We start from the raw sequence: 20,662 nt of genomic DNA, 5'->3' as shown, positions 1-20,662 counted from the left end.
ATTACTATTATACATTAAACTTTAGATAAACTTCTCCTTAATGCAACCGCTATGTCAGATAAAAAAAAAAAAAAACTTTACGGAGAAAGCAAACCATGCAATAATCTGAGTACAGCCTTTAGACAACAAAGCAGCCAAAAGATTGGGTAGTCAACATTAATCAGAAATAGCATTTTAAATATTCACTTACCTTTGATGATCTTCATCAGAATGCACTCCCGGGAATCCCAGTTCCACCATAAATGTTTGATTTGTTCGATAATGTCCATCAGTTATGTCCAAATATCTTATTTTGTTAGGGCGTTTGGTAAACAAATCCAAAAGCGTGTTCAGGTCGCGACGAACGTCGGACGAAAAGTTCAAAAAGTTCCGTTACAGCCCGTAGAAACATGCCAACCTAAGTATGGAATCAATCTTTAGGATGTTTTTAACATAACACTTCATTAATGTTCCAAACGGACAATTCCTTTGTCTGTACAAATGAAGTGGAACGTAGCTACTTTTCACATGAGCGCGCAAGACCGAGGCTGTGGCACTCTGCCAGACCACTCACTCAAAGAGCCCTTATGAGCCCCTCCTTTAGAGTAGAATCCTCAAAACAGGTTCTAAATACTGTTGACATCTAGTGGAAGCCTTGGGAAGTGAAACATAACTAATATCACCCTGTATCTTCAATGGGGGCTGATTTGAAAAACTACAAACCTCAGATTTCCCACTTCCTGGTTGGATTTTTTCTCTGGTTTTTGCCTGCCATATGAGTTCTGTTATACTCACAGACATAATTCAAACTGTTTTAGAAACTGTTTGAATGACTAATAATAATATGCGTATATTAGTATCTAGGACATAGGAGGCAGTTCACTCTGGGCATGCTATTCATCCAAAAGTGAAAATGCTGCCCCCTATCCCAAAAAGGTTCAATGTTAGTTAGGCAAAAATAGTTTGAAAGTTAAGTTCTAGAAGCTAGATACATGTAGCTATGGTGATCCTTGTCATAATAATAGTTTGATATAATTATAATCTTAAACACTAGAGTTGTTTGAATTTAGTGGATCCCACCCAGAGAGTATTAAGATGCATACTAAACTGTCGTTGCCTGGACAGAGCCCACCAGAATCACCCAGAGGCCTGCTAACATGGAGATCATTGTTGGCGAGAGTATCGTGCTGCCCTGCCAGATAGCCAGCGATCCAGCCTTGGATGTGTCTTTCTCCTGGGAATTCAACGGGCAGCTCATAGACTTCCACGGGGATGCCGACCATTTCGACAGAGTAGGAGGGGTAAGTCATCAGCAGCATTGGACCACCGCTGTGAGGCTATTCTACACTCTTAGAAAAAAGGGTTATTCAGCTATCCCCATAGGAGAACCCTTTTTGGTTCCAGGTAGAACAATTTTGTGATCCATGTAGAACCCTCTGTAGAAATGGTTCTACATGGAACCCAAAAGGCTTTTTCAAAGGGTTCTCCTACTAGGAAAGCCGAAGAACCCTTTTAGGTTCTAGATAGCACCCTTGTTTATAAGAGTGTGGGATATTTTTTTCACACAGTGTGGCAGACTATACAAAACAATATGCCTTATTTGGAAACTGTATAATCTCTGTATAATAGGTTGGCTACATCTTAAAAACATCTGAAAGCCCTATTGTCACACAGTAGGCTACTTTATTAAATGTGTATTCAAGAAGAGTACAAATGAAGGATGTGTTGGGATCAAATCTTAGCAGCAGTCTCATTGAAGTGTTGCTTCAATAGGCTGTATTTAATTTCCATTGTTTCAAGCTATAGTTTCTCTTTTTCAATGAATCTGCAATGCATATTTCCTCTCCCTGTCTATTGGACAGCTCATACTAATTGCAACGTTATCAATAAGACAATATAAAGGTGAAAAGCCATAGTATTTCATAGGAGATCATGCTAATCCATAAAATGTTTCTATGGTGGAATAAGCCTGATTAATTAAAAGTATTTTTACTTTTCATCCATCCACCTCAAGGGAGAACATTTTGTTATCATCTCTCTTTGCTGTAATTTAATTTGCATACCTATTTATGAATCTTGTGCCCCGAAAGAGTTTTATAATGAGTTGGCTGGCATTAACCAAGGGCAAGCCTTGGCACCTGTAAAATTCCTCATTCCTTGAATTAACGATAAGAGACTACTCTTTGTTGAAAATATGTGTTCAGTTTTGATATTAATTTGTTCTGCACTTGTCTCTGCCAAATAGTTTTAGGGAAATGTTTTCACTGTTTTATGGATTCATTCCTCACCCGAGGTTCATTGTATGGATATACTGTAGTTGGAAAAAAAATTAATGAATGGATAAAAGTTGAGGTTGGTATTGGAGTTGAACCCCTCCAATGTTGTGGTCATGCTAAGTTCACTCCTGCGTGGAAATTACAAATGACATTGACATGTGGACACACACATAATGAGAAAGAGTTTTCACAGATTCCATATCCCAATGCCCAAGGAGATTACCAGTTCCTCTCAACAGCTTCTAATGAATGAATTAACATAATTAAACCAGATCTGCCTCATAGCTTCCTGCCTGCCAAAGCATGGGATTTAACCCCTCGTACTCCGGTCAGACATCTGCTGGCTGGTATGTCAGACGTAGACATGGCATAAGCATGTTAACCTCTCAGAGGAGAGGAGTGCCATGCCATCCCTTAGCTTCACATAAGTGCCACTCTGCTCCGCTTGGTCTTTGACTCTGAAACGTGAGGATCCTCAGGCTGTTCATTAGAGGGTCTTCACGGATCCACCTGTACCCAAATACCCGAGAACCGGGTCTAGGTCGGATCTGATACGGGTCTCAGGTATGTGTCTCCAGGTCCGTTTAGAATGGTTCTCTATATATAAACAAATATTTATGCATATCGGGTCCGGGTGGGAAAGCCCCAGGTCCATTTCGGAACAGGTCTAACTTTTTGGACCTATGAAGACCTCTAGCGTTCATACCCAATTGCAGCCAAGCCAAGTTGTGGTCACTGCCCAGTGAGTTGATGAAATCTGGCGGGACTTGAGTGTGTCTAACCTGGCTAGCCCTCAGGTGAATCATCTCTGCACAAGCACACTCCAAGTCCTGAAGGATGACATGCTGTGTATGTGTAACAGATCACTTCACCAAGTGAACATTGGCCCTGGATTTTTGGAATGTGAGTTCCAACTCCCCAGAGTGATGGTAGCCTTGATATGTGCCTAATAATTAACTGCAGATACAGTGGTCCAGGTAGAACCTCTTTTTTTTCTCTCACCCGTTTACACACAATACTCCATAATGACAAAGTGAAAACATGTTTTTAGACATTTTTTCAAATGTATTGAAAATGAAATACAGAAATATCTCATTCCATAATTATTCACACCCCTGAGTCAATACTTTGTAGAAGCACCTTTGACTGTGAATACAGCTTTGAGTCGTCTTGTGTATGTCTGTATCAGCTTTACACATATGGATTTGGGGATTTTCTCCCATTCTTCCTTGCAGATTTTCTCAAGCTCTGTTAAGTTAGATGTCTTCAAGTCTTTCCACAAATTTTCAGTGAGATTCAAGTGTGGGCTTTGTATGGGCCACTCAAGGACTTTCACATTCTTGTTCTGAAGCCATGTAAGTCTTGCTTTGACTGTATGCTTGGGGTCATTGTCCTGTTGGGAACTTACATTTTTGCACTCTGAAGCAGGTTCTCTTCAAGCATTTGCCTGTATTTGACTCCTTTCATTGTTCCCTCTATCCCTACCAGTCTCCCAGTCCCTGTTGCTGAAAAGCATCCCATAGTATGATGCTGCCACTGCCATGCTTCACGGTTGGGATGGTGTTAGACAGGTGATGAGCTGCATACAGGCCAAAGAGTAACATGTTTGGCTCATCAGACCACTGAATCATTTGCCTTATGCTCTCATAGTCTTTCATGTGCCTTTTTCTCAGGAGTGGTCTCTGTATGGCCACTCTCCAATAAAGCCCAGAGTGGTGAAGTGACTGTTGTCCTTCTGGCAGGTTCTCCTATTTCAGCAAAGGAACTCAGATTTTATGTCAGTGGTCCTTCTTGCCGGTTGCTCAGTTTGGTCGGACGGCCAGCTCTAAGCAGAGTCTGGGTAGTTCCATATTTTTTCCATTTCCCAATGATGGAAACCACTATGCTCTTGGAACCTTTCAACACTCTAGAAATGGTTTTATAACCTTCCAGAGATATGTGCCTCATAGCAATTATATCTCAGAGATATACGGATAGTTGTGTATCTTTCTAAATCATGCCCAAACAATTGAATTGGAACAAGTTTTTCATTTTTATTTCTTATTTCACCTTTATTTAGTCAGGTAGGCTAGTTGAGAACAAGTTCTCATTTGCAACTGCGACCTGGCCAAGATAAAGAATAGCTATTTGACACATACAACAACACAGAGTTACACATGGAATAAACAAAACATACAGTCAATAATACAGTAGAAAAAAGAAAACAAAAGTCTATATACAGTGAGTGCAAATGAGGTAAGATAAGGGAGTTAAGGCAATAAATAGGCCATGGTGGCGAAGTAATTACAATAGAGCAATTAAACACTGGAATGGTAGATGTGCAGAAGATTAATGTGCAAGTAGCGATACTGGGGTGCAAAAGAGCAAGATAAATAAATAAACACAGTTTGGGGACGAGGTAGATAGATGGGCTGTTTACAGATGGGCTATGTACAGGTGTAGTGATCTGTTGTAACGGTCTGAGTGTAGTAGGTGAGGAGTCAGGCGCAGGAAGCAGAGAGTTCAGGGGAGTGCTATTTTAATGCACTGATAAACGCTGAACATAAGCCAACCCTCACAAAAACACAGGGCGTACTGAACAAACAAATGCCCCAAACAGGGGGACTTAAACTGTCCAGGGAAAACCCACAAAATGGGAAAACACAAAACCCAATAGACGTGCACATAAGCACACCAAACAGACGATCACAATAATTAATCCCGCACAAGGAACCCTGCGGGCCGGCTGACTAATAAAGCCTACTACCTAACTCAAAACAGGTGCACACAATCAACACATAAGGAGGGGGAGGAAATAATCAGTAGCAGCTAGTAGGCCGGCAACGACGACCGCCGAGCGCCACCCGAACGGGAAGGGGAGTGTCCTTCGGTCGGAGTCGTGACATCTGTGAGGTGCTCTGACAGTTGGTGCTTAAAGCTAGTGAGGGAGATGTGAGTCTCCAGCTTCAGTGATTTTTGCAGTTCATTCCAGTCATTAGCAGCAGAGAACTGGAAGGAAAGGCGACCAAAGGAGGAATTGGCTTTGGGGGTGACCAGTGAGATATACCTGCTGGAACGCGTGCTACGAGTGGGTGCTGCTATGGTGACCAGTGAGCTGAGATAAGGCAGGGCTTTACCTAGCAGAGACTTGTAGATGACCTGTAGCCAGTGGGTTTGGCGACGAGTATGAAGCGAGGGCCAACCAACGAGAGCATACAGGTCGCAGTGGTGGGTATTGTATGGGGCTTTGGTGACAAAACGGATGGCACTGTGATAGACTGCATCCAATTTGTTGAGTAGGGTGTTGGAGGCTATTTTATAGATGACATCGCCAAAGTCGCGGAACGGTAGGATGGTCTGTTTTACGAGGGTATATTTGGCAGCATGATTGAAGGATGCTTTGTTGCGATGTAGCAAGCCGATTCTAGATTTAATTTTGGATTGGAGATGCTTAATGTGAGTCTGGAATGAGAGTTTACAGTCTAGCCAGACACCTAGGTATTTGTAGTCCACGTATTTGTAGTCCACGTATTCTAAGTCAGAGCCGTCCAGAGTAGTAATGATGGACGGGCGGGCAGGTGCGGGCAGTGATCGATTGAGTAGCATGCATTTTGTTTTACTTGCATTTAAGAGCAGTTGGAGGCCACGGAAGGAGAGTTGTATGGCATTGAAGCTCATCTGGAGGTTAGTTAACACAGTGTCCAAAGAGGGGCCAGAAGTATACTGAATGGTGTCGTTTGTGTAGAGGTGGATCAGAGACTCACAGACAGCAAGAGCGACATGATTGATGTATACAGAGAAGAGAGTCGGCCTGAGAATTTAACCCTGTGGCACCCCCATAGAGACTGCCAGAGATCCGGACAACAGGCCCTCCGATTTGACACACTGAACTCTATCAGAGAAGTAGTTGGTGAATCCGGCGAGGCAATCATTTGAGAAACCAAGGGTGTTGAGTCTGCCAATAAGAATGTGGTGATTGATAGAGTCGAAAGCCTTGGCCAGGTCGATGAATAGGGCTGCACAGTAATGTCTCTTTTCAATGGCGGTTATGATGTCGCTTAGGACCTTGAGTGTGGCTGAGGTGCACCCATGACCAGCTCTGAAACCAGATTGCATAGCGGAGAAGGTGCGGTGGGATTCGAAATGGTCGGTAATCTGTTAACTTGGCTTTCAAAGACCTTAGAAAGACATGGTAGGATAGCTATAGGTCTGTAGTTTGGGTCTAGAGTTTGGGTCTAGAGTGTCACCCCCTTTGAAGAGTAGGATGACCGCAGCAGCTTTCCAATCTTTGGGAATCTCAGACGATACAAAAGAGAGGTTGAACAGGCTAGTAATAGGGGTTGATGATTTTAGAAAGAGAGGGTCCAGATTGTCTAGCCCGGCTGATTTGTAGGGGTCCAGATTTTTCAGCTCTTTTAGAACATCAGCTATCTGGATTTGGGTGAAGAAGAAATGGTGGGGGCTTTGGTGGGTTGCTAGCCAGGTGGAAAGCATGGCCAGCCGTAGAGAAATGCTTATTGAAATTCTCAATTATAGTGGGTTTATCGGTGGTAAGTGTTTTCTAGCCTCAGAGCAGTGGGCAGCTGGGAGGAGGTGCTAATGCAGAGTGCCATAGGAAGTTTTTGTGCTGGTCAAGGGCAGACAGGTCTGGAGTGAACCAAGGACTATATCTATTCCTAGTTCTACATTTTTTGAACGAGGCATGCTTATTTAAGATGGTGAGAAAGGCACTTTTAAAGAATAACCAGGCATACCCCAACCAGGTCGATTAGAAAGGCCTGCTCGTAGAAGTGTTTTAGGGAGGCAATGAGGCAGTGATCGCTGAGATCTTGATTGAAAACAGCAGAGGTGTATTTGGAGGGGGAGTTGGTTGATATCTATGAGGGTGCCCGTGTTTACGGATTTGGGGTTGTAACTGGTAGGTTCATTGATCATTTGTGTGAGATTGAGGGCTTCAAGCTTAGATTGTAGGATGGCCGGGGTGTTAAGCATGTCCCAGCTTAGGTCACCTAGTAGCACAAGCTCAGAAGATAGATGGCAGGCAATCAGTTCACATATGGTGTCAAGGGCACAGCTGGGGGCAGAGGGTGGTCTATAGCAAGCGGCAACAGTAAGAGACTTGTTTCTGGAAAGGTGAATTTTTAGAAGTAGAAACTCAAATTGTTTGGGTACAGACCTGGATAGTAAGACAGAACTCTGCAGGCTATCTTTGCAGTAGATTGCAACACCGCCCCCTTTGGGAGTTCTATCTTGGTGGAAAATGTTACAGTTAGAAATGGAGATTTCAGGGTTTTTGGTGGTTTTCCTAAGCCAGGATTCAGACATGGCTAAGACATCCGGGTTGGCAGAGTGTGCTAAAGCAGAGAGTAAAACAAGCTTCTAATGGTAACATGCATGAAACCAAGGCTATTACGGTTACAGAAGTCAACAAATGAGAGCACCTGGGAGTGGGAGTGGAGCAAGGCACTGGATTAACTTCTACATCATGTGAAGAACAGAGGAGAAGTAGGATAAGGGTACGGCAAAAGGCTATACGAACTGGCCGCCTAGCCGGTTCAGAACAGAGAGTAAAAGAAGCAGGTTTCTGGGAACGATAGCATAGATTCAAGGCATAGTGTACAGACAAAGGTAAAGTAGGATGTGAGTACATTGGAGGTAAACCTAGGCATTGGTGAGAGCGATATTGTCCCTAGAGACATTTAAACCAGGTGATGTCATCGAATATGTAGGAGGTGGAACAACATGGTTGGTTATGGCATATTGAGCAGGGCTAGAGGCTCTACAGTGAAATAAGACAGTAATCACTAACCAGGACAGTAATGGACGAAGCATACTGATATTAGAGAGAGGCATGCATAGCCAAGTGAACATATGGGTCCAGTGAGTGGTTGGGCTGGCTGGGGACATGGCGATTCTGACAGTTGGAATCCTCGGGCAGAGGATATTCTAGTCGTAGAGGATCGGAGGGGGGCCCGTGCCCCAAACCAGCAGTAGAAGGGGTCCGGATATTGTAGCCCAGGAGTGGTCTTCAGTGGTAGCCTAGGAGCCCTAGCCCATCTAGCTTCAAGCTAACCTTTGCTTGCTCCGGGACGCTGGCCAGGAGTAGTCACCCGGGATTGCGGTTAGCTAGTTGTGAAAATCCAGATGAAAATGTTCAGAGTTTGCGGTAGGAATCCGGGGATATGGCGAGAAAAAAAATTGGTCCGTTATGCTCTGGTTTGAGTCACGTTGTACGAAACTGTCGAGAGCTTTCCGAGCTAAAGGTTAGCTGATGACCACTAGCAATGGTTTCCTGACTGATAGCTGGTAGGTAGTTAGCTGGCTAGCTTCAGTTGAGGGATTCCTGATCTGAAGTAAGTAGAAATACTTTAGGAAAAAAATAGATCCACGCCGCATTGGGTGAGGCAGGTTGCAGGATAGCATTTAGAAGTTTGTTTTTTTTAAGATATGCGAAAAAAATATATATACAAGGGACACGACAGGACAAAGACAAAGACGCCTGACTGCTACGTCATCTTGGATTTTTTGTTGTTGTAGTGACATCTCAAGGATATTGGATGTACCTGAGCTGAATTTGAAGTGTCATAGTAAAGGGGTGTGAATGCTTATGTAAATTAGATATTTTTTCAATAAATTAGCTATCATTTCTAAAAACATGTTTTCACTTTGTCATTATGGGGTATTATGTGTGGATGGATAAAAATATATATATTTAATAAAAAATTTATTCAGTCTGTAACAGTAAAATGTGGAATAAGTCAAGAGTTATGAATACATTCTGAAGACACTGTAAATATGATCCATATCACTCACTTTAAAATATGAATACTATTACTTGTATTGCTCACATTAATTTATGTAACTATACTAAACCTCCATGGTAGACGGGAAAATGTACAGAAGCTGTTTCATCACATCTTGCTCATCTTTGGGTTTTTCAACAGTTTATCAGTTTTAGGATCTCAAAGAGCACACAGTTTTATATAGAACAATATTAGCTCCTAGTCTGTGAGACATACTAATTTCTTATCTAATCTGGTTTATGTAATTATGGAATAATTAGGATCATCTTGCCAATTAGCCAAAATGTGTTTGTTTGTTTTGTGGGTCCTCTGCGAGGCTGAGTAGGGGAACATGCAGTGCCTGAAGGGTAGCCGACAGGATTGTTTGATTAGAACACAGCTGACATTCTTGTTGGTTCCTGTGTGTCACAAGACTCAGTGGCCTGAGGACCACATGCAGCTCTGTGCACAGAGCTTCCTCAATGTTAAAGCTACAGGCACACTTAGAAAGAAAAATAAGGTATGGGCGCCACCCCCTATTGTTCTGATGTAATAATTATATTTATTAGTCAACCTACAGTAGGATCACACATGCAATTGCTCAGAGAGAATGATGAAACAGTTCAGAGTGTATTTCCTTTAGATTTCTTGATCTTACACCAGATATTCTTGTTATTGTGTTTTTGTTATCCCTTGTAGAGCATTTCAGGAGATCTGATGATTCGTAACATCCAGCTGAATCACGGGGGGAAATATGTCTGTGTTATCGACACCGACGTAGAGAGCTTGTCCGCTTCGGCCATCTTGGTTGTGAAAGGTAAGAGAACCGACTGTAAAGGTTGTAAGGGTTCCTTTATGGAATTCATGTTCAGTTCACTCTGGCTATGAGATTCACATTTGTACAGTGACTAAAATCTCCGAAGTGATGACATTTTAAGTTCTTTAGAAAAGTCTGAATGTTGAAATACAATATAGTGTCGGCTGTGAATACTTGACCTTAGAGCTTGCAATGAAAAATCTTGTAAGAACTTGGACAGAATTAAAATTGATTCATGCAATAAATTGGAGCTGAAATTGGAATCTAGAAGGCATACTTAATTTTATAGGCCTATATGAAGAATAATGGTTAATTAAACTTGCTGTCAAGCTACCTTTATGACAAATATGATGCTGTATTCATATACAAAAAAAAGAACTGTGCAGACAAATGTACATGTATATAATATCTATAAATATCTTACATATTTTTTTTTACATTTCATGACATGGCATGTTGTATTTGTTTAATGAAAACAACATTTTTATGACATATTTTTGAAATAATGGAAAGACAATATTTGACATCTCTGAATTTGAAAAAGGCACACACTCTGGCACTGGTACATTTTGTGAACGCAGCTTCCACAGTGGTAGTTGATATGTGTTTGGAGTAGTGCATCATCTCTCATTATTGTAGCTTATCTGTAGTGATTTACATTGGTATGCACACCCATAACACCCTGTAATAGCAGTCCCAGGTGTTTTGGAAAGCCATTGTTTATTACAGAGAACTTTAATTGGCTCATTTACATACCGACAAAATACCATAGAAACATCTGAATAATGGAACAGTGGAGCAAACAACAACATCATGGCATGCAACCATCTTTGGAGTAGATATCCATGAACACTGTCTGTCATTCTTTGCCTCTTAGTGTAGCGGTCTCTCGCTCTCTATCACTTCCTCTCACTGTCCATCTTTCTAACACACGCATATGTTTCACAAATTGTCCCCTCCCATGTTCCTGTCTGGCGTTAGTGATCCCATGCTCTTAATCACTTCTCAGCCTCACATATCCCATGTCTGCATTAAATGTCCCTGTGAAGCCAGATAAAGGACACAGAGCTTAATAAGAGGGAGTGTGATGGCATTGGACCAGCTGTAAAGGCAAGAGTATGATGAGTTGGTAATGGGGGCGTGGTGTTTATGGTGGTGGTGGGAATGGTGGTGCGGTGTGGAGGCTCACTTTGCTAATTGTCTGATTGAGTCAGGTCCCCCCGGGCCCCCGGACACAGTAGCAGTGGAGGAGATCACAGATAGCACGGCCCAGCTCTCTTGGAGCCCCGGCAGGGACAACGGCAGCCCTATCACCGGCTACATCATCCAGGCCCGGACCCCCTTCACTGTGGGCTGGCAGGCTGTGGACACAGGTAGTTTATACCATACAGTACATAACAAAGCACACCATAACTAAGTTTATCCAGCATGATAATAATGGTCTACTTTCCACTTCCAGTTCCTGAGGTGATCAATGGCAACACACTGACAGCCACTGTGGTGGGCCTGAACGCCTGGGTGGAGTATGAGTTCAGGGTGGTGGCCCGCAACAGTGTGGGCATGGGAGAGCCCAGTCCAGCCTCAGCCAAGACCAGGACAGAGGATACCAGTGAGTGTTTCTCCTCTAGTCTTTCTAAAATACATACGCAGACACACACACTGAGAAACACATACACACAGTAACCCACATACACACACACACTAACACACACTAACATACACTAACACACACATACACATAAATACTGTAGATACAGTATACACAGACCCCTGACATCTTATATGAAAGGCTGAATATTTCTGAATATTAAACTGAACAGCTAAATCTAAAAAAAGTGTTTTATTCTTTGTGACATTTGGCATTTGAGTTGGACAATATAGTCCAAAACATGTCGGGTCGATAATATCAAGGGAGAAGTTTCTTGGGTGTAAAATAAAATACATTTTTCCCAATTGTTGACACACGTTTGCTGATACTACATCTCAGGTACTCATGGAAGCATTTGCGGACCTGAGCTGCCAGATGGAAAACGCACGTTGTCCCAAACAAGAACATACATTTGCCGCTCAGGATCACCTGGCCCTCTCTGCTCTAGCTGAAAAAGATTGTCATGTAAGGTGTTCAGGAAATTAAGGAGATAGGCAGTGTTCTGTGGAGGACCCCATTGTGGCTCATAGCTGAACATATGGCGACATTTTCCCCGCGCTGGCCAGGTACAGTACCTCAATGATGGCGCGTAGACCATGGATGTTCCTTCCTCTCCTCCTCTTCTTTGCTAAATTTAATCAAATCAAATCAAATTTATTTATTTAGCCCTTCGTACATCAGCTGATATCTCAAAGTGCTGTACAGAAACCCAGCCTAAAACCCCAAACAGCAAGCAATGCAGGTGTAATCCAGACTCATCTATGAATATGAGTTCAGGGGGCATGGGACTTGCATCCAACTCCATTGTTCTCTGATATGACAGTAAATACTGTAATTGCTGTATAGTAAAGTTCACTGTCAACATCAGTGAGTCTCTAATGTTTCAAGAGTGTAATACTACTACATTCTTTACTTGCACATATTCGTACCATTTATCCTTTACTCTTTGGGAATTCCTTTCGAATGGGTTTCTGTTGATTTGCTTCCTACGGAGATGGTGTTTCTGAAGGATGCGGGCTATGGTAGATAAGCTCACTCTGTTGTTGTAGAAGATGGTAGGGTTTTCAATAATCTGTTGCTAGATTTCCTGCAGTCTTATGGCATAATTTTTAACTACCATTTGCACAATGGCAGCCTCCTATTCGTCTGTAAATAGTCGTCTTTCAGTTCTACAAAAACAAAATAGCATGCAGTACAGTAAACACTACAGTAGTACAGTACACAACATAAACATGTTACAAAGTAGTATAGCTCTCAATTTCATACATACATTAATACGCCAAACATGTGCTTTGTTTCCCCTTACAGTCTGTATTGGAATGTACAGTCTTTACTGGGCTTTATGTGGTACTACTGTCAAATAGTAAAAGTCGAAGATAGGTCCAATGTCTGCAGTACATAACTATTCTCATTTTGGAATGTCCGGATGATTGATGCTACGGTGAAGTGGCTCAGATTGGGCTGCACTCTCTGCCCAGCCTCTCTCAAGGTCAGCCTCTCCACATGGTCCACCATAGTTGCCCGAATTTCATCAGAGATAACTCTCCTTGTTCTTGGTCTTCCTCCACCTCTACCTCCACCTCCACCTCTACCTCTACTTCTCTCTGCCAAGTTTGCTTCCATTGTGACACATTTCGCAATTAGTGTTTGAAAAGAGAAAGAGGTCAATTGGTAATTGAGCTTAGCTTGTTGAACATTGTTGCATTTCATTTGCACACATGACATTTTAGTTGTGAAGGTTGTGTCAAAGGTAGAGAATTGTGTGTTGTGTTTTGTCAAATGTTATGGAAATGCAATCTGAGTGTAAAGCAAAACATGTGCCAATAGTATTGCAGATCTGGTGTCTCGTTCAACTAAATTAGTTACAGGTTTGGGTCATTGTGCCTCATGGGCCAGTTTTAGTGTGTAAACAATTGGGATAATCTGTAAATCTGTGTCATGAGACTAGACGTATGGCATATGGTCCTGTCAGCTATGTTAAAAGCCTTAAAATTGCTCTCTTCTGGGCTTTGCCTTACAGTGCCTGATACAGCTCCCACTGATGTTGGAGGCGGAGGAGGCACAAAATCTGAATTAGTGATAACTTGGGAGGTAAGTTATCTGTCAGGTTTTACTGTTCTCTCCATAGCCAGGCAATGGTTTTACTGTTCTCTCCATAGCCAGGTAATGGTTTTACTGTTCTCTCCATAGCTGGATAAGGTTTTTACTGTTCTCTCCATAGCCAGGTAATGGTTTTACTGTTCTCTCCATAGCCAGGTTATGGTTTTACTGTTCTCTCCATAGTAGGTAATGGTTTTACTCTTCTCTCCATAGCCAGGTAATGGTTTTACTGTTCTCTCCATAGCCAGGTAATGGTTTTACTGTTCTCTCCACAGCCAGGTAATGGTTTTACTGTTGTCTCCATAGCCAGGTAATGGTTTTACTGTTCTCTCCACAGCCAGGTAATGGTTTTACCGTTCTCTCCATAGCCAGGTAATGGTTTTACTGTTCTCTCCATAGCTGGATAATGTTTTTACCGTTCTCTCCATAGCCGGGTAATGGTTTTACTGTCCTCTCCACAGCCAGGTAATGGTTTTGCTTAATTGTGCAGAATTGAATGGAGCAATATTATGATCGGCACTAGAGCCAGCCCTCTCTTCTGTGCTGGCCATGGAGTGCCATTTCTCCCTTCCAATGTGATTCAACTGAGGGACAGCGATTGTTTCTTTGAAGCCCACTTCATCCACAATTATGTGCTAATGCAGGGAGAGAAAAAATGAAACAATCAGTGATTTCGGATCATCAACTACATTCAGCCGCCGGCCAATGGTCAGGGGGCCTGAACATCATTACAAATCATTTGTGGACTGCAAATTGACAGCAAGAAGCCCAAACATATATAATATTTGACTAAAACATAATCATTTCAAACCTTGCATAGATTTGTATATGATCACATATATCTCTCTATTATGCGTGGGAGTACTTTGGAACAGATTTGCTAAATTAAAATCACATTTTTTATAAAGAAAATACATGTAATAATTTTTTGCTCAGAAAACTAGGGGACCAAATAAAATCACAGCCATTTGGGGAACCATTGTTTAAACACTACATCTAATCATTGCAACCAAGGTTGAAGACCTCTTTGGCAGGTGCTTGATGACAAACGCAGGGGTGTCAGTGTATTTGTCTGTATGCGTTTTAATATCACTATAGTTTTGTGTTTCGCTCCCAGCCCGTGCCTGAGGAACTGCAGAATGGAGAGGGCTTCGGTTACATCATCGCCTTCCGGCCGCTGGGTGCCATCACCTGGACACGAGTGGTCATCTCCACGCCCGGGGTGGCCCGATACATCTTCCGCAACGACACCATCCCGCCTTTCTCACCGTTTGATGTGAAGGTTGGGGCGTACAACAACCGTGGGGAAGGCCCCTTCAGTTCCATAGCCACAGTGTTCTCAGCAGAGGAAGGTAAAGGAAGCGGCTGCCAGTGGAAGTCACGCTGAAACCGCGCCTAATCTTTTCATTCTGGAGGCACAACCTTCTATAGTAAAGATGAAATACGTTGGTTCAGACACTTTCCCCCTCAAGCTGGGAGTGTCAACTTGATATTAGTTATTGCAGGGGTAGATTACAGGAAATCCTAGCAGACACTTACTACACTGGGCTGTCAGTGAGGTACTGTGTTATTTGAATTTGCCATGCAAGTCAGATCCCAATAACAACCAAGCGGAGGCAAAAGCTCCATCCAGTGAATCTACAGGTCTATTCTCTGCTTTCCTCTCCTTCCTATTAGTTTGTTTGATGGTGTTGAATGAGTCTGTGGGGTGCTCACCAGCTCTCTATTTCTGCAGTCCCCAGTGAGGCTCCTAAGCGGGTTTGGGGCAGGAGTGTATCTGCAGCTACAGTTGAAGTGATTTGGGAAGCCCTCCCCGTCACCCCTGAAAGAGTGCTGGGTTATGAGGTAGGATTCACTCAATTTCCTCAATAAAACAACACATGCACATTGCCATTTCTAGTGTTTATATGTAAAGCAGTGGCTTAATTTATTCTATTTGAACACACAGTTCTTGAAATATCACCTGGGGTGCTGTGTACTGTAACATGTCACGTTATAAGATATCATGAGGAGTTCTGTAACCTTGACAACATTTTGTTAATATGTTGATTCCTATACGTACTGTATTTGTCCCAGCACTGCTTAGAGTAGCTGTGTCTAACAACCACCACCATTTAGCTGCAGCAGCTTTTAAAGCCAGTTGAGAAAAGCTCTCATCCATCCATTTAAGTACGCAAGAAGAGCTTTTCCTTTTCTCCCAGGGCTCTTTCAATCCTGCTCACCTCTGCCCCCTGGAACAAAACCCTTTGGTTGCCATGGCACTGGCTTTATTGTGTTGATACAATAGTGCTATCAGGTCAGCAAACAGGATTGGAGAGAGAGGGGCTTTTAAGGGAGTAAGCTGTTAGTATGCATCTTGAGCCTTAGAGGTTGGGTACAGTGGAGGTCATAGGATTCTGAAAGAGATGACACCTTTCACAGACAGATGCATTAGTATTGTTTGTGTTAGTAGCCAAACTGGCAGGATAGGTCTAAACTGATAATATGCCCATCATCTAATTTAAAAAATAGATATATATTTGTATTTTTATTTAACCTTTATTTAACCAGGTAAGCTAGTTGAGAACAAGTTCTCATTTACAACTGCGACCTGGCCAAGATAAAGCAGAGCAGTGCAACAGAAACAACAACACAGAGTTACACATGGAATAAACAAGCGTACAGTCAATAACACAATAGAAAAAAAAGAAAGTCTATATACAGTGTGTGCAAATGGCATGATGAGGTATGGCAATAAATAGGACATAGTAGCAAAGTAATTACAATTTAGCAGATTAACACTGGAGTGATAGATGAGCAGATGATGAGCAGACGATGGTTTGTAAGTAGTGATACTGGTGTGCAAAAGAGCAGCAAAGTAAATAAAAACAATATGGGGATGAGGTAGGTAGATTGGGTGGGCTATTTACAGATGGACTATGTACAGCTGCAGCAATCTGTTGGCTGCTCAGATAGCTGATGTTTAAAGTTGGGGAAATGTAAGTCTCCAGCTTTAGCAATTTTTGCAATTCGTTCCAGTCACTGGCAGCAGAGAGTATGGATCTAGATCTACAGTATGGATCTAGTTTTTTACTCCAGTATGGTATATTGTTAAGTTTTCTGCATGAAAAATGTGTATCCAATAGGTTAATTTAGTTGCATGGCCAATAACAGGAATATAGATGTGCCTATCCCAAGAACAGACTTCACATTTTCTCTCTAATTATTTACTTTACTCTTATGTCACTTAATACCCGAAACATACCCGAAACATGAATATTGAAAATGACCCTAAGCTAGCATTGGATTATTTAATTTGCTTCATTTGCTTCATCAAATATCTCTTCACCTGCACCGTTAATTGAAAGTAATGAATTGCTCTGTCTAGTGTTAAAGAGAATACGATATTCCTCCATGCTGTAGCTGGATGTTTTCATTTCTAAGTACAGAAACTGTACTTTTATCATTGAAAATACAGATTTGTAAGGGGAATACATTTTATTGAACCAAAAACAGTGGATCTTAAACACATTATTGTGACAAGAATATCCCTATACTGTGTTAAACAAGCCCTTTGTCATTTTACTTATTGAGGTTACTCTTGGGTGCCTTTGTAGAATGACCATGGGCTAGAGATTATTTGTATCAAAAAATTGAAGACCCATTAATCATTGATTGGGAAGCCAGTCCTCCACTGCACACCAAATGGCATTACAGATTGAATGATGAGGCTGTTCTAATAATGTGAGTAAAAAAAAAAAAAAGTCCCTTTGGCTAGAATTAAATTGCTTGTGTCTGATATCTCAACCTCTTGTTGTTTTCTTTCCATTGGTTAACAGGTGGTGTACTGGGAAGATGACACCAAGCCTGACACAGTAGGCAAAGTCAGAACCTCTGGAAACTACTCAGCGGTTAATGTGACTGGACTGAGCGCTAACACACAGTATTATCTAGCTGTGTGCGCCTTTAACACTGCAGGGACAGGGCCACAGTCTACACACATCAACGCCACCACCAAGAAGCCAGGTGAGTGAATCTCATTTCCATGTATGTTTTAGTCATTTAGCAGTTGCTCTTATCCAGAACGACTTACAATTAGTGCATTTATCTTGAAGATAGCTAGGTGAGAATCTACAATTATCACAGTCGTAGTAAGTACATTTTCCTTCAGCTGTTTGTAGGATTGTACTGTATATACATTTTTACTTAAACATTTAGGGGGAACAGAAACTCATTATTTTGTAAAACTATACAAGTATTATATGAACATCTCTCTTTCATCATCACTTCTCTCTCTTAGCACCTGGCCAGCCTCCTTTGAATGTAGAGTGGACCATGATTGGCTCTCTGCTCACTCTACACTGGGGTCCTGTGATAGCCATGGAGACAGAGGCAGAGGTCATCGGATATCTTGTATGTCTCATGTCACTGTGGCTCTATTCTTTTGTCAAGCACAACACAACCATCTCAAACCCACTCTTTCCATCATTTTGGTAAGGTTTTCTACAGGGACAAAACATCCATAGCTCCAACCAGCAAACCTCACTCTACTGTCACCAAGCATTAGGAGCCATTTTATCATCCAATCAGCAAATCAAGTTTAAATTCCCTCACTCCTCACTGCTCATTTCAGGCGATCTTTCATTTTTGATTGTGTGTTTTGCATTGCCGTTTCTAGGTGCTGTTGAGAAGACACCGGTACAATGACGTAAACAGCATCATAACAAACAAAACCAGGATGGAGCTGACGCTGTCTCCCAACGACAACTACTTGATCCAGATCAAGGCCCTGAGTGAGGGTGGTGAAGGTGTGGGCAGCGAACCCATCCACATCCACAAATTAAGTACGTTTGCCATTTCCTCTCTCTCCCCTCTCCTCTCCCTGTGTTCCTTGATGAAGCTTTAATGATGATTAAATCAGCCAAACAGAACATTTATTTTGGGCTCTTGCATCCCTCTTCAACCATGTGTAATAGACTTCTTTCGGGTGCAAGAAATGCAACCTTTTTAGAAATGCATGTGTGGCGCAATCCATCTCTGCCATTGGGTTATTATTCCTTGTTGACTTCCCAGCTCTGCGGCATAAAAAATAGTACAATGCCCCCCCCACCCCCCCCCCCCCAAAGAGATCTGCTCTCTGATGTGATATAAGCCTCATCATCTCTGTGTAGTTGGTCTATCCTGTTGAAAGCCATTAAAAATAGAGATATGGAAAGCACTATGTAATTCACAGTTGCCCTTTGATTTACAACGACTTGTCATCAAATTTAGCAGATAGAGACAGAAACTGCCCGACTTTGTTTTTTTGCTCTTTTTGAAAAGTGGAATTTTCAGTTCTTGAAGAGCTTCTCTGACTGCTGGTTTGTGGTTTCAGGCATGGGCGCACGAGGTTCGGGAGCATCTAATCTCAATCCGCTATCGCTGTCTCATCTCTCCGCATTCCTCATCAGCGCTCTCCTCCTCCTCAACTCCTCCTGGTGATGTCTGGACACAGTCACAGCCCTCCTACCGGCCCTCCTCACTCCCTCTCCTCTAGCAGCCTGCTCCTGCATTCAGATAGGCATGGATGCAACCCTCTGTGGCAGTGCTGGACAGAACAGGAATTTTGAAGGGGCCATGCATTGAGGATATAAATTAAGTTCTGTAGAAAACATGAATTTGTGTGCATGATATTTAACAGTTTCCTCTCATATCATAAGTGCTGTCATGCTGTAAAACCATTTTGGAAATCTTTTTTTTCCAATGGAATATACTTCTATTTGGGAGTACTGATGTCTACATTATATATGTACAGTTGAAGTCGGAAGTTTAGCCAAATATAGTTTTTCACAATTCCTGACATTTAATCAGAGTAAAAAGTCCCTGTCTTAAGTCAGTTAGGATCAACACTTTATATTAAGAATGTGAAATGTCAGAATAATAGTAGAGAGAATTCTTTATTTCAGCTTTTATTTCTTTCATCACATTCCCAGTGGGTCAGAAGTTTACATACACTCAATTAGTATTTGGTAGCATTGCCTTTAAAATTTTTAACTTGGGTCAAACGTTTTGGGTAGCCTTCCACAAGCTTCCCACATTAAATTGGGTGAATTTTGGCCCATTCCCCCTGACAGAGCTGGTGTAACTGAGTCAGATTTGTAGGCCTCCTTGCTCAAACACACATTTTCAGTTCTGCCCACACATTTTCTATAGGATTGAGGTCAGGGCTTTGTGATGGCCACTACAGTACCTTGACTTTGTTGTCCTTAAGCAATTTTGCCACAACTTTGGAAGTATGCTTGGGGTCATTGTCCATTTGGAAGACCCATTTGCGACCAAGCTTCAACTTCCTGACTGATGTCTTGAGATGTTGCTTCAATATATCCACATAATTTCCCTTCCTCATGATGTCATCGGTTTTGTGAAGTGCACCAGTCCCTCTTGCAGCAAAGTACCCCCACAACATGATGCCGTGCTTCACGGTTGGGATGGTGTTCTTCGGCTTGCAAGCCTCCAACTTTTTCCTCCAAACATAACAATGGTCATTATGGCCAAACAGTTCTATTTTTGTTTCATCAGACCAGAGGACATTTCTCCAAAAAGTACAATCTTTGTCCCCATGTGCAGTTGCAAATCGTAGTCTGGCTTTTTTATGGCGGTTTTGGAGCAGTGGCTTCTTCCTTGCTGAGCGACCTTTCAGGTTATGTCGATATAGGACTTATTTTACTGTGGATATAAATACTTTTGAACCTGTTTCCTCCAGCATCTTCACAGGGTCCTTTGCTGTTGTTCTGAGATTGATTCGCTCTTTTCGCACTAAAGTACGTTCATCTCTAGGAGACAGAATGCGTCACCTTCCTGAGCGGTATGATGGCTGCGTGGTCCCATGGAGTTTATACTTGCGTACTATTGTTTGTACAGATGAACGTGGTACCTTCAAGCATTTGGAAATTGCTTCCAAGGATGAACCAGACTTGTGGAGAACTACAAAAAAAATTATTGGGTGATTTTTTAATTTATTTTTTCCATGATTTCATGCAAATAGGCACTGGGTTTGAAGGTAGGCCTTGAAATCCATCCACAGGTACACCTCCAATTGACTCAAATGATGTCAATTTGCCTA

The 20,662-nt window shown here is 42.1% G+C and overlaps 1 protein-coding gene across 2 annotated transcripts in view; it reads left to right on the top strand.

Annotated features, from left to right (window-relative positions):
- LOC110494605 (contactin-3) overlaps positions 1-19,468 on the top strand; it is a 79,189-nt gene extending 59,721 nt beyond the window's left edge. The window contains exons 13-23 of one of the 2 annotated variants that reach the window (XM_021569821.2): positions 1,105-1,280; positions 9,716-9,833; positions 11,048-11,206; positions 11,293-11,442; positions 13,502-13,572; positions 14,699-14,933; positions 15,317-15,426; positions 17,400-17,586; positions 17,861-17,958; positions 18,239-18,404; positions 18,935-19,468. In XM_021569821.2, coding sequence (XP_021425496.1) covers positions 1,105-1,280; positions 9,716-9,833; positions 11,048-11,206; positions 11,293-11,442; positions 13,502-13,572; positions 14,699-14,933; positions 15,317-15,426; positions 17,400-17,586; positions 17,861-17,958; positions 18,239-18,404; positions 18,935-19,041 — 1,577 coding nt within the window. In that variant the 3' untranslated portion in view covers positions 19,042-19,468. Of the gene's footprint in view, positions 1-1,104; positions 1,281-9,715; positions 9,834-11,047; positions 11,207-11,292; positions 11,443-13,501; positions 13,573-14,698; positions 14,934-15,316; positions 15,427-17,399; positions 17,587-17,860; positions 17,974-18,238; positions 18,405-18,934 lie in introns of both variants that reach the window. The other variant, XM_021569820.2, reaches the window with a different exon arrangement.
- The last annotated feature ends 1,194 nt before the right edge of the window (positions 19,469-20,662 follow it).

The sequence above is a fragment of the Oncorhynchus mykiss genome, chromosome 17 (genome assembly GCF_013265735.2).
Source record: "Oncorhynchus mykiss isolate Arlee chromosome 17, USDA_OmykA_1.1, whole genome shotgun sequence".
Classification (NCBI taxonomy): domain Eukaryota; kingdom Metazoa; phylum Chordata; class Actinopteri; order Salmoniformes; family Salmonidae; genus Oncorhynchus; species Oncorhynchus mykiss.
Note: the sequence above shows the minus strand (reverse complement) of the source record. Positions and strands in the feature narration are given on the sequence as shown.